Source organism: Erigeron canadensis, chromosome 5 (genome assembly GCF_010389155.1).
Source record: "Erigeron canadensis isolate Cc75 chromosome 5, C_canadensis_v1, whole genome shotgun sequence".
In the NCBI taxonomy this organism is placed as follows: domain Eukaryota; kingdom Viridiplantae; phylum Streptophyta; class Magnoliopsida; order Asterales; family Asteraceae; genus Erigeron; species Erigeron canadensis.
The window spans coordinates 34,917,190-34,931,436 of NC_057765.1; the positions used below are offsets into that span (position 1 = coordinate 34,917,190).

At 33.3% G+C, this 14,247-nt stretch overlaps 2 protein-coding genes across 4 annotated transcripts; both read left to right on the plus strand.

The window, feature by feature from the left end:
- The first annotated feature begins 1,003 nt into the window (after positions 1 to 1,003).
- LOC122600641 (uncharacterized protein At4g15545-like) lies at positions 1,004 to 5,911 on the plus strand. Of its 2 annotated transcripts, none has more exons than XM_043773389.1 (9): positions 1,004 to 1,422; positions 1,724 to 1,792; positions 2,737 to 2,793; positions 3,234 to 3,303; positions 3,394 to 3,474; positions 3,940 to 4,146; positions 4,533 to 4,575; positions 5,457 to 5,535; positions 5,614 to 5,911. In XM_043773389.1, the coding sequence occupies exons 1-9, from the start codon at positions 1,159 to 1,161 to the stop codon at positions 5,704 to 5,706; spliced, it is 963 nt and encodes a 320-aa protein (XP_043629324.1). In that variant the 5' UTR covers positions 1,004 to 1,158; the 3' UTR covers positions 5,707 to 5,911. The 2 variants fall into 2 exon arrangements, with proteins under 2 accessions (XP_043629324.1, XP_043629323.1); XM_043773388.1 differs by having other exon boundaries at positions 1,006 to 1,422; positions 3,394 to 3,483.
- A 425-nt stretch (positions 5,912 to 6,336) lies between these two features.
- Positions 6,337 to 9,725, plus strand: LOC122600165 (NADH dehydrogenase [ubiquinone] 1 alpha subcomplex subunit 8-B-like). 2 transcript variants are annotated; one of them, XM_043772834.1, is made up of 3 exons: positions 6,337 to 6,434; positions 6,628 to 6,828; positions 9,323 to 9,725. In XM_043772834.1, exons 2-3 carry the CDS (start codon positions 6,641 to 6,643, stop codon positions 9,453 to 9,455), a joined length of 321 nt encoding a protein of 106 aa, XP_043628769.1. In that variant the 5' UTR covers positions 6,337 to 6,434; positions 6,628 to 6,640; the 3' UTR covers positions 9,456 to 9,725. The 2 variants fall into 2 exon arrangements, with proteins under 2 accessions (XP_043628769.1, XP_043628768.1); XM_043772833.1 differs by having other exon boundaries at positions 6,361 to 6,465.
- The last annotated feature ends 4,522 nt before the right edge of the window (positions 9,726 to 14,247 follow it).

Consider the following 14,247-nt stretch of genomic DNA (forward strand, 5'->3'; position numbering starts at 1 on the left):
AGCCACATTAACTTTTTTTTTTTTAACATCAACTACAATTGCATTCACCGCCACACGCCCACACCACCACTGCTGTCGTTACCAACCGCCGCCACCATCACATCGCCGCCATATTGTGATGACATGCGTGGTGCGTCTAATTAATCTATATTACTTTATAAAAATTATTTCCTTTTTCTCCTTTTGAAAATGTTTAGAAAAAATAGGACATCAAAACTAATCCAATTTCCCTTAATGAAACCATGTTTTTCTCCTGGAAAATATAAGAAATTATCGAAATTTCCCTTAATAAACTAATATCCATCTTAAGGCCTAAACCTTTATTTATATCTATATTATCTAATAAAACAAACCACTATTAAAAAAAAAAAAAAAACTTTATGTTTTCGAAAAACCAAAAATACAATTCTCTTTTATTCACTAATTTAAACATCTCCACCTAATATATACTTAATACTTATAATACCCTTAATGAAATAATTACTATATAAACCTCCCATACTTTTAAATTCACCACCATCGTCGCTCTCATCACCGTTCCCACTGCCTCCCTCACCACCTTCACTACCACCACCTCCGCCGTCACTACCGTCACTGTATTACGCGAACATAAGTCTAGTTATACTAATTTACACCAAATTTTCTAAAAGATCTCTATTACATATACCACTTTTACATCAAATATATCTATAAGAGAAATGTTATGGTTACAAACAAAGGTTTACTAACAAAGTTTACAAACCCATGTGGATCAATAGTAAAAGAAATGTGAATCAAGAAAGATAAAATAAATTTAATTTTATTGGTGGTTATTGATGTCACATGTGTTTATAAGTTTTATTTGTAAACATTTGTTAGTAAATGTAGCATTGTTCTGTCTGCAATTAAACTATACCAATTCATGCCGACGCGGTTACCACTTACCATGTCACTCCCGCTGCCAAGATCATTGCTACCGTATAAATTTAATCAAATAAGTGAATAACCACACAATATTCTAGAGTTTTCAAACTAATTTTTGTTAATAATCAATGAAAATAGAAACACCATTATTATCTATTTATTAATACTATTTCATTTAATTTCAACATTTACATATTAAAGTCTCAATTATTTTTTAAATCACGCAACTTTATTTGATTCCAAAACATAAAAAACATGTCAGCAAAAGAGTTCAATCTTCCACAAGAAGTCGTAGATGTATTACCTTCAGATCCTTTTCAACAGCTTGATATTGCCCGTAAAATCACTTCCATTGCCCTTTCGACACGTGTCTCCGCCCTTGAATCTGAGTCCGCAGTCCTCCGCCAACAGCTTGCCGATCGCGACGCCGTCATCGTTGACCTCAATTCTCAGCTTGACTCCATTGACTCTACTGTTTCCGCAAATTTACATAAATTGTCCATTGCTGATCAGGATAATGTAGGTGTTATATACACATATATCATATATGTCACGTCGTTTATTTATGTTCATGAACGTTAAATAATTTATTCGTAACTTTTTTTTATGTTTTAAATATTTTTTACATCTCATTGCTTTCTCGTTTTTTTTTTTTTTTTCAATGAACGAACAGGAATAAACTAAGTTTCTTAATGAAAGAGCATGAATGCAAATTTATTTTTCTATTCGTTTGTGAACTATCCGTTAAGTTAAATGATCATGTTCGTTTACTGGTATTATGTGTTGACTTTGTTTAATAAGTTATAGTTTGTGATTTTAGGAGAATTTATTGAAAGAGAATGCGGTGCTTTTGGAAACGGTTAGTAAGCTTAAGCGTGATGTTGCTAAGGTAATTTTTGAACCTAAATTTGCTGCTAATTTATGTTTCGATATCTTGATATTGTTGAATTGAAAATACTTTGAAAAATTGATCAAATTGTGATATATTTCAAAATTTTAAGCCTCATTTAGTATTAGAAAATTTATAAAGATTAAAAAAAAAGGACTGTAGAATATAAATTGACACATTTAGGGAATATTTACCGGCAGTTTAAAGCTCAAAATGTGTCCTGGTTCAGCAGGTTAGTGCCTACGTTGGTTTTGGGGTTGGCATGGCAGTCCATGTAGCTACATTGTTATCGTATTTGACTACGTGGGTGTCTACATAAGCATCTATGTCAACGGGTAACCTGTTACCTTTTAAGTGGATAACTGGTTCCCTAAGTGTGTTGATTTGAATTTTAAAAAAGAATGTTTTCCATTCCCAACATTTTTGTAAAATTTGGTGTTTATAACAGGAGGAGCCCTAAGTTAACCCGTTTCTTTCTAAAAACGTTCGACCATATATAATGCCTATTCCATTTTTCATCTTGTAAATTTAAGTATGTTATTGTGATAATGTTCTGGGTCATGTTAATGGAATACGCTGAACCTGAATCTTGCTGATTCCTTGTTGGTGAAATGGTAGACACATGATGCTCAAAGTTGACGAGTCCTGTATTTGGGTTGTTGGCAGACATCTATGGCAGCCTATAATAGATAAGCTTTTTAGTTTTGGTAGCAGTCAAGTCAAATGACCTAGTTGTATAAAACTCCATGCATTGTAGCATAAGTCAGAACTGAATTTGGTTATTTGTAATTTTTTGTTAGATATGTACAACCAAACAAGTCATTTATTGGATTTCATGAACTTTTTGTTTCTTACCAAATGTATATGGCTGAGTAGATTATTAGAACCAACATCTTTGTTTGTTGTTCCCCTTTTAAGCTATCGGCTTAATGTACTTCTTGCAGTTGGAGAGCTTCAGAAAGACACTTATGATGTCACTTCAAGATGAAGAAGGAAGTTCGGTAAGCACTTACCTTTTTGACGATGATTGTGACTTGAAATCTTATTAATCATTTTTTTATTGTGTGGATTAAATAACCTACTTACCCACACCTTAATCTTAATATATAAGACTGCGCATGTCAGAAATTTGCTATATCTCTTGCAACCTGTTCTATTATAGTTAGCTACGTGATTTTATTATTCGATATTCTGTATTTCTATATCTAAATTCTGATATTCTGTATTTCTATATCAAAATTATCACCTAATCACCCATTTAGATGAAGATCTTTCGTAAAGTTGGAGGCCCCTATGGTGTAGAGCCATACGATAGCGTAGTATTGAAATCCAGTGACTGGAAAATATAGTTTGAAACGTACTTGAAAAAGGCACAACTGTTTCCAGTTAGATTGATTGCTAATTACGTGCATTTTTGTTCATATGTTTTTTGAGATTACAGGTAACTGATCCTCCGGTTGCAGCCAATGCCCAAAACTACACAAGTTTATCATCCCAAATATTATCTAGAGGTCACTTGATTACTTGTTTGTTGTTTCATTCACATATCCCTATTTACGAGAAAAGCTTATCTGACAAATTAGTGGTGTAATGTGTTACAGAAGATGAGGAAAGTGCTTCATTGATACAGAGTCGGTCCTCAGATGTAGGAAAGTCATACCATGACGAGCTTGTGAATGATGGTGAGACAGGTAGTGGGTGTTCCGAGACAATTTAGGCTTTTGATCATTTAATTATCAAGGGGTCAAAAATTCAATCAAGGACTTTTATGACATCTGCTCTGAAACTGATTAAATAAGGATAAAATAAATTGACTGTTTTACACTTTTTAATCTAATCTGATAGATTTTTACTCTTATTTAAAAAAAGTGTTTCTCACTTTTTCTTATTCCTCATTATTATTTTCCCCCCATTTAATCTATTAATTCCTTAACTAATCAAAATTGCCCAACACTAAATATCTGATAATTACAACTTCTCACAAGCACATTTCAAATATTATTATTTGGTAATCTGATCCTGATTTTTAGTATAATCACTTTTGAAATGCATATCACATTACCCCCAAGACTTATGTTTGCCCATTTGGTTAATTGATGATTGCCTAATGATTTTTGATTCAGTGAGTTTGCCTTATATGTTTTCAGCCTGGAGACCTCGCATATCACCGAGTTTGTTGTTAGCATCCCAAACAAGCCCACAACGACTTACGCCTCATGGGTCGCCGCCAACTCTGTCAGCATCGGCTTCTCCAACAAGGACCCATACGCCAGTTTCTCCAAGAAGACACTCAATTTCTGTTCCGTCTTCTGTCTTTTCATCTGCAAGCCCAAGTACATATAGCTCAATGTCAGGTACTTCTTTCAGAATTAACAGAATCAGGAACATATATATTGCTTCTAAAGCGTAGTCAAATTTCTAAATCTTAGGCGTGGTAATTTCAGCCCATTTACTTGAATGGGCTGATCTGGATTATGAACTTATGATGATCTCAAAAATGGGTTAGATATATTAGTTAAAAAAGAAATCGGTCAAACCTATTGAGTGTGTTGAAAGTCGTCTTGTGTTTTTTGATGAATAAAACTTCATAAATCATTCTATTCAAAACTGATATTATTGTTGCAATGCATAGTTTTTGTAGACATGTTTACAGCGTTAATTACTTATAAATTAGTTAGAGGGTTGATATAAAATGTTTACCCACTTCTTTGTTATGATGAATACTCCATGTTACTTTCAGGAAGGACTCGAGTTGATGGTAAAGAATTTTTCAGACAAGTCAGGTAAACGCATGTTGCTCTTGCAATCGACTAAGTATAATTACATAACCAAATTCATTATTGTAGTAACCCTTTGGCTCTTGAGTGGGTTGGTGACGGTTGTGTTTCTATCTATTGGGTAAATGTCCATTATATTGCTAGAAAAGAAACAGGTCTGGGTTAAAGGTCACCTCAAATGTATGTGCATGAAACCTCTTATATCATGTATTCATATTATTATGGTGATAATATACTTTTAAACATATCTGAGGAAGTAAATTTTATAAAGGAAGGTATAAGTTTTGGACAATATTACCCATTATGACTTGTTATCCTACACCTCTAACCCGCTCCAATTCTTACCGGCAATATGTTGCTCAACATTGTTAAAAGTTCTCGTTCTCTTAAATCAGTGCTTTCTGTTTCTGCATTAATGTCCTGGATTTAACAAAAACCCAATTATTTGAATCAGTTCTAACTTTTGATTTGAGTACATAACGTGTATATGTGTACGATTTCTGTTATTCGTGTTGCGGATGAGTATTCTAACTATTCTTAATATTTTTTACCCAATGAACACTACTTGAACATAGGCCTAAATTACAATTCACCGGCTGGAGTTTTTGGTAGATAACTGAAAATTTAAATTTGATGCAAATGTTGAGGCACGTGAATGAGTCTCAAGTGGCTGTTATGTATTTAATTGTAATCATTTTATCAGCAACCAACGTATTTCATTATAATTAAATAAAAATATTTTGCTTCATGCCTTCCATTTATGTAGTATCTGATGACAGTCCCTGAATTCATACTATTAGAACGATATTAAGTTACCCATGTGTCCGATATACTTATTAGAGATGAACTGATCAAGCTGGTTTGCTTATTTTTGTTTGCTTTATCAGGAGCCGATTGTCATATGAGCAGTTTTCTGCATTCTTAGCAAATGTGAAAGAACTAAACTCTCAAAAGCAATCCAAGGAGGTATGTGGTTATAAGACATCGTCTCTCCTGCATTTTAGAGCATTTTGTTGCCTCTAATTATTGTGGTGACTATTCCAGGATACTTTAAGGAAGGCTGATGAAATATTTGGACCGGGCAATAATGATCTCTATGCTATATTTGAGGGGCTAGTAACTCGTAACTTCAACTGAAATTACGATGTTTCATTCTTATTATGCACAGTGCCACACTTTGCGGTCGATTATAAATATAATCTTACTAAAATTCGTTTGTATATTATATCAAATCAAATGATACATTTCTCGGATGTATTTATTGCCTTGTGTATACATGGTTATCAAATGTGTTATCAACATACATACGTACATATATGTATATACTTAAAGTTTACTAGTTTTCTCCCTTCTCGTGTATTCTTTAAAAGTTGCCTTTCACATGTAAAAAATATTTTGAGGAAGAAAAAACTTAAGAGATCCATTGGATGATGTTCAAACGTAGATACCCGTATACCATTATCTCTTTTAAGCAATCGAGGCAATTTACCTTTTCTATGCGAAAGTTGTTGGTTATTTTTTCCTCTAAAGAGCTTGGTGAAAACTATTTCAAGCGAGTCAGTTGACTTCCCGTTAGACTATAACGACTGTGGATGTGGAGGGTTCGAATAGAAATTTCGTTAAGGTTGATTTTCGTTACATCGCAAGTTAAAAAAAACTTTTTCTACTCAAAGAATAGCCTAACTTTCAACTTAACTTTACGAGTATGTTTTATAATTTTCAACTGGAAAAATCAAATAAACAAAACTACTGGATTAGAACTACAAATTAGAAGAACACAAAGGATATCTTTTGCATATTATCTCAAATACACTTTTAGTCGCCACACTGCTCCAGTCTGACCACCATTTTCTCATCAAATTCAGGTTGATATCTTCTATTTATCTATATAATAAGGTCCGTAAACCCTAATTTTTATATTTTAATTCAGTTATTATATTCTAATTTAATTCTAATTTGTTATTATCTTTATTATTTTTTGATCTGATATATGATATGGAAATTAGATTTTGTATTATTACTATTGGATAATAGGAATTAAGATTTAGATTTATATAGATCGGTATAAGCGATGGCGAGTTCGATAGATGCTGCCGGAGAACCGATTCCGACATCGGCGGTGCTGATGTCAGCTTCGAAACACATAGCTACTAGATGCAGAAATGATAATGTTGCATTTCTTATGTGTAAGAAGGAGGATCCTAATCCCGAGAAATGCCTTGAGAAAGGCCGACAAGTTACTCGTTGCGTTTTGTCTTTGTAAGTATTCATACATACATATATACATCTTTTCAATATATCTATCTATGTAAATGTATATGTTTGATTTATGAGTAGATGAGAATTGATTGTGTACCTGAAATGGAGAAACTTTATGTTTACTAGGTTAAGCCTTGTTGCGACGTTATAACGTCTCAATATGCAGACACAAGTACACTAGTTATTTTGATTTAGGAAATGGATTATAAATTCATTTGCCAACACGTGATTTCGGATGCGAGTTTTTTGTGTTTTTAGTATTATTGGTGATTTCATCTAAGGTCTTCTGTCCAGAGCATGACTTGTCACATTTATGAGTGTGTTTGGCTTTTATTTTGTTGCGAGACTCGAAGCTGAATATCGCCTTTTAGTTTTAGGAAAATCGGTTATTTTTATTGCAAACCTATTAGGTTTTTGATAGTGCTGACTCACATTCTTGGTAGTACTGTAATAATATTTGTCACGCTCTTGGTAGGTTCTTTATCTATATAGACCTTGTTGCAGTGATGATCCTTCAATTATATATTGATATGCAACAGTATTCAGTAGCAAGTATGAGTTATAAGTCTTCCATGACTCGTATATGATGTATATTAGGGAGTCCTTAAAAGTATTTCAAGTTCTTTTATTTGGTGGTCTGTATTTGAGTTTGATTTCTGAATTTCTGCTCTATGTTGGTATCTTTGTTTTTGCATTCTCTGTTATGATCTTATAATTCCCATCATATTATCTGTCAAGCCCTATCTGCATCATGCATAGGATTGTATGTGGTAAGCCATAGATGTAGCATCTAACTCAAATATTGGTGCTTCCCAATTTCCCCATGCTAATAGAAAAAGTCTATCCGCCCTTTTTTAAGGCAAAAGTTATCCACTATAAAAATTTCTTATCTGTCTATATTATTACATCTTTTGATTTTGTATCAATACCACTAACACATTTGATAGTTATAGAATCATATGCATTTTTTATTACCTGAATGTTTATTACTAAGGAAATAAAAAGCATAAGCAAAAAAATATAAATTAAAGGGTCCACATAGGATAGAAGAAAGTTAGACATGAAAAGTAGACTAGTAGAGACGTCAAGTCAGCAAAGGCAACATATGCCAAGTTCTTTAGTTACTAGTTGAAATCATAAGTTAGAAGCCCAAAATATAGTGAGGTTATCTTTGTACAGTTACATGTTAGAAAAGATCTGGTATATTACAAATGTTAGGATAGAAGACCTAAGGATGCCTGACAAAAATGAAAATAAATAAAATGATGGGTGCTCTAGTAAAATATTACAATTTCACCCATTGTCTATGGCATGGCCATATTGGTGATGTTGCCTAAGGCCTAAGCCATTCGCCTTTCTTACCATGTGTTGTTACATATAGTGTTATCAGTACGCCATCCACTATGATGCATGCTTTAACAATAGTGCTATACACCTGTTTTTTTTTTATTTTGTTCTGTTCCTTTGGTGCTGTTGGCGATTTGTGTTAAGATCTTAGCTTCCTGGTGAATATGCCATATGCCATCATTTTAAAAACAAACAATGGTCTTTGATAGTATTTATTCTGCTGAATTAGTAAAGTCTGTAAGCAGAATGCGATCTTGGTATCTCCATATCTTGTGATGAAGTCTGGAAGAATTTCCTAAAATAGTCTCAGCATAGTGTCACAACAAGTTAATCAATATAGAGAGGAAAGAAGGGATGCATGAATTTTTAGTAGACAATACTTCAGGTGGCACGTGGGGGTACATGAATCTTCCATGCATCTCTTTTCAGACTTATCCTGATCTGTTTCTTGCTTTACTACTATCTGGCTTGTGGTTGAAAAGGGTGGGAGTGATGTAGATTTGCACTTGCTAGGGAACTTGTGCCACAAGTTACTGCCCTCAACAAGGCCCCATTAATCATTCTTTTTCTATCAGGATTAAAATTGAATATAGTTTGTCTCAACTGCATAATTGCCACAAAGTACACCAAGTCTCGTGTCCACAGTGAAACAGTAGTAGCATTATACACACACAATATATACTGTCTGTAAGCAGTAGACAACTTCATGAATTGTTTAAGTAGTAGACAATACTTCAGGTGGCATGTAGGGGTAGATGAATATATGATGGTCTCTTTTCAGACTTTTCCTGATCTGTTTCTTGCTTTACTTCTATTTGGCTTGTGTCTGAAAAGGGAGAGACTGATGTAGATTTGTACTTGCTACGGCACTTGTGCCACAAGTTACTGCTCTTTATAGGGCTTTCATCAATCATTTTTCTCCAATCAGGATTGAAATTGTAATTTAGTTGTCCCAACTACATAATAGCCACAAAGTACACCAAGTCTCGTGTCCACAGGGAAAAGGTAGTTTTATACACACACAATGTATTGTCTATGGATCCATCTGTTGGTGTAATTGGCAGCTTGGCTTTTGAATATCAATTCTATACCTTTCTCGATTTGCAAGAATGGGTAGAGAATCCTAAAAGATTTTGTTCCCATGCAGGTTGAAAGATCTCCACCAGAAGTGCACAAAAGAGATGGATGCTTATGCTGGCTGCATGTATTACAATACTGACGAATTTGAATTATGCCGCAAAGAGCAGAAGGCGTTCGAGAACGCATGCCCGTTAAATTGACGGGAAGGTTTTTATAATTCACATCGCTCATAATAATTCTGGCTGGTTTACTGAGCATGACTTTACCCGGGTCTGTGTGTTTTTTGCAAACTTATGAGATGCTATTTGCAAGCAATGCCTGTCATATTAGATCTGCAGTTTGACAAGTTATCAATCTGAGTTAAATGTTATTCTGATTATAAGATCAATATGAATATGTTGTAATTGTTGTACTTGAATTTCGCTCTAAAACAACCTACTAGAATAAACATGTTCCAAGTTTTTCAAGTATAATATTTTTTTTTCTAGGACTATAATGGGTTATTTTGGAAGCGAAAATGATGCACGCTGCCGTGCTGGTGATGTGCATTGAACAGATTTGAAGTTTTCGCGGTTAACATTAAGGGTTCCATATTGAAAACTTTAAAATCATTCATTAAGATAAAATCTGATTGTACAAAATCAAACGTTACTGTAGTTCATATCAACTAGTTACTAACATATAGAGGTATGTTACTAACATATAGAGGTATGAGAGATTCATATGAAGTAAATGTGGAAAGATTTAGGGATTTCTTAAGAGTCATGAATGACATCTAAATGGCTATACCCTTTAATGGTATCGGAGTGGTTCACCCGATTAAGAAATCCGAGTTCAAGTCTCATTGAACACAATGATGTAAATATTCTGTGTTGGAGTAGCTTTATTGATTATGGCACCGGTTACCAACATATAAATAACCTTCAACTAGCAAATATGCTAAAAGAGCAAGATTACAAGTTTACAACCACCAAAATCTATACATAAACCAGTTAGCACAATCTAGATGCGATAAACATATACAGGTAAGAGATATTCATATACCCTTCTAAAGTAGCACGGTTGGATTAAGTGATTAATAAATAATAATGAATTTGGAAGCAACCTTTTCTGCATAGGTAGAAGTAAGATTGTTTACATCCCAACCCCCCTCATACACTGTCGATGTATTGAGACCCAAAATCCGTGAAAGACGGTATGTTGGGTGTTAGATTTAGATTCATATACCCTTCTAATGGTATGGGAGTGGTACATCAACTTATGAATTATAAGCTCAAGTGTCGTTGAAGAATTTTGTTAATCTCTATCAAGTTAAAAATTATGATTTCAAATCTCATTAAAGACAATTATGTTAATATCAAGTGGTTATAACTTATAAGTACAAATCTTTGTCTTTCAAAAAAGTTTCATAAAGAAGTGATAAAATGAATCAGATCAATAGAGAATGGTAAGGGGTCAAAATGGTATGGGGTCAAAAAGTTGGATTTAAGTATACAATCATGCATCATGTATATATTTTTTTATTTCATTATTAACACTGTCTTGTATCTATCAACATTTGTGTAGGTACTAGGTAGTACAAGTGCATTTATTTTCATTTATAATTAAAAACTAGAATATTTTGTGATGATGATGACCTCTAACTACATCGATGTCGTGGATGCTTAATTGCTACCAGCCAACAAAGAGGCTCTGGGAGGCGGTTTTCGGTAAGAGTGGTGAGATGATCTCTCCCCTCCCCGGACCCCTCCCCCTCTTCTAAGGTCGAGTCCTCACTCATTCAAGAACGAATTACGGACTCGGAGGCTACACAGACTCTGCGGCTCTGTATCGTAGGTTGGCAGAAGCAAATATGTACTCCCTCAACCAGGCAGAAATAGTGGGCTACTCAATGACATAACACTTGAAGCTTGTTCAACGGTAAATATGTATAGGGAGGTGATATGTACACAAAATCAATTTTAATACATAAAAAGTATATGCATTTTCTAATTGTGTCGTACATTACATGACTTGTTTTATTTGTGTATGAAGAAAAGATTTTGTATACATAATACCATTCATATGTTTAATAAGAGCATTGTTAATGCATATAAATACTAAAATTCGTATAATTAGATTGTTACGTATATATAAAAACAACTGGGTTGGATCAGTGGTTGGAGTTTTGCCTCAAAACAAAGGTCCTTTTCTATCTTTGGTGAAACCTGGAAGCAACCTCTCTACCTTTGGTGGGGGTAAGGCTATATACATCTCAACCTTCCCCATACCGTCGAATACAGTATTTATGACCCAAAATCTATAGAAGGCGACATTGGGAGTTACTTTTAGATTGTTACGTACATATCATCTTTAAAAGTCATTATATATTTTAAGTTTTCATATGAATATATGATAGATTTAATAGAGATTTATATCGATCGAGGAAGTTTTCCTATTGATTGAAAGAGACTTTGGTCTCACTCACTTCCCAATTTCCATATGATACACAACTTTTTTATTTCAATTTTTTTTTTTATAAATATTTTCATTAGATTTATACTGTGACCATTATGGATTCAAGCTATACGACTTTTGTATGACGCTCATTTTTATTTCTAAGGTGAAAAATAGCAACTAACTAATGAAATATGATCTTGAAATGTGGTTAAATTGATGTAATATATGCACCATGTGACCATATGTTGGATATTTTAGTGTAACTGGGTTAATTGGTAATTTAATCATAATAATACATCATATAAGTTTGGTGGGGCGGGGTGCACGCTAATATGAATTTATTATGATCTTAGGGGAGAAACCCCGAAGGGACGAGGGTCCGGGGGCAGCGCCCCCGGGAGCGGGGTCCAAGGGGGAGAGCCCCTGGCTGGGGGAAAATTTTTATTTCCATTAAAATTGCTATGACAAAAACGTCTCAGAAAATTAATTTTCAAAACTTAAGGGACTTGTTTTGCCAATCTTGCAAAGTCGAATTTAACTGCCATAAAGGCAGTTAATAGGCCCTGATTCTTCATCCTGATTATTACGAATTCACTCAGAATTCTCTCCCCGTTTTTCACACAAAACTCAAATACAAATCTACAGAAAATTCTCTAATCACTTATTGTATCCAGTTGAATAATTTGGGATGAACTACCGAATTGATTCAATCTGAAAGCGTATCGCGCCTTCAGTGATTATATAATATCCGTTTTTTATTCGTTGTTTACTGCATATTCCCAACACGATACAATGTTGTACAAATGAAGATGAGTATAAAAAATAAAACCATAAATTGAAATCTTGACTTGAAACATTTATCAATCTTATAGAACAAAAAACATATGGAATCGAATAAAAGTGATAGTTGGCTTTTGTTAGTTGCATCATAATAATATCTTGAGCATCGCGGATTCGCGGATACATTGTATTGTAATTAGATTAAGATAATTTTAAAGAACAATTTTATGTAAAGTAGTGGCCCATTTGATTACTATATCTATACTTTTATCTATATCTATAATTCTATATTATATTATAAAAAATGTATGTACTTTATTTTTAAAAGTGTTTAGAAAAATATGTAATATTTTCATTTAGCACCCTTTAAAATATTTTCACATATATTATCCCTTAACATTAATGATTAAATTACACTATCAATAATTTATTTTCTCTAAATATCTCCATTAACCATTTAAATCAATTACTTTTACATCAATTATTTACACCACTCGACGCCTCATCTACAACCAACTGTTGCCCCCCTCCACCACATCGTCGACGCCACAACCACCGCCGCATTGAGCGAGTCACGCGCTAGTTAGTTTTTAATTTTTTTTAAAAAGGTTAATGACTATATTAGTGATATCATAATGTTCATATTATGAAGTTACATTTACCTAACATTCTCTAGTTAGTGTGGAATAAAGAGGACAGAAGAAGTGCTCAAGATCAAAATCGTTCCTATACTAAAACTTAGAGTTCTATGTACATGAATCAAAATATGAAACCCTACCCCCCTAAAAAAAAGTATAAATAGCCGTTCATTCATTTTTATTGCAATAATAATAATAATAAATAATATTACAAATAAGGGATAAGTATCTTGGAATGTAACAAACTTTGAACGAATGTCTATAGTAGGAAATAACTAAAGTTGTGTGTATTATATGTAAACAACTCGAAAATAATGTTTATTGTATGTAACAAAATGTATTCAACCAATTAAAATCAGACAAGTGGCACCTCTATATGGTTGCCACATATGTTTTCTTACATACAATAAACATTTTTTAAAATTGTTATATACAATACACAAAACTTTAATTATTTCTTACTATAGATATTCGTCCAAAGTTTGTTACATTACATGATACTTATCCCTACAAATAACGATATTTCTATTCAAACAAAAGTTGGTTAAGATAATTTGTTTTCTTTTCGGTCCTTTTATAAGATGGTTTTATTCAATGTAAAACTAACATGTGTGTGTGATCCATAAGATAGCTATGGATCGTGTTCTTATTATGATGGTTCTTATGGCACGTAATTGTTTATTTGGTAAAAGTATTTGTGGGGTGTGCGAGGAGGGGAGAAATCTACGGAATATTTATTGTGCTCTTGTGTTGTACTTTCGCTAATATGGAATTTGATTGGAGCATGGTGTAATGTTAGTTTGATTTTCACTTTTGATGTTAAAGATCCAATTGACATCCATAAACATGTGGGACTCTAAGGTAGGAAGGTGTTTAAAGGTATTGTTTACTTGGCATTGGCATGTTGGTGTATTTTGAAGGCTAAAACCAATAAAGATTTGCAAATATTAATGAAAAAATTGGGTGATTGTTACTAGAATAGAGCAAACGATTAGTTCCGAAGACTGGTGCAATTCCAAATTGATGTAATGAATTGTATGTAATTTGGTGATTGTCCCAAATTTCGGGGGATTGATTTTTCAAAAGGGGAAAAATAATTTTAAAAACCGGGAAAACCTACAAGTTCAAATTTTGT

Excerpts from the sequence above, each read along its gene's own strand:
- LOC122600641 (XM_043773388.1), top strand. The coding sequence starts at position 1,159 with ATGTCAGCAAAAGAGTTCAATCTTCCACAAGAAGTCGTAGATGTATTA. Across the intron at positions 3,484-3,939 it reads TGTGAATGATGGTGAGACAG|CCTGGAGACCTCGCATATCA; the intron begins GTAGTGGGTGTT and ends ATATGTTTTCAG. Across the intron at positions 4,147-4,532 it reads TACATATAGCTCAATGTCAG|GAAGGACTCGAGTTGATGGT; the intron begins GTACTTCTTTCA and ends TGTTACTTTCAG.
- LOC122600165 (XM_043772834.1), top strand. The coding sequence starts at position 6,641 with ATGGCGAGTTCGATAGATGCTGCCGGAGAACCGATTCCGACATCGGCG. Across the intron at positions 6,829-9,322 it reads ACTCGTTGCGTTTTGTCTTT|GTTGAAAGATCTCCACCAGA; the intron begins GTAAGTATTCAT and ends GTTCCCATGCAG.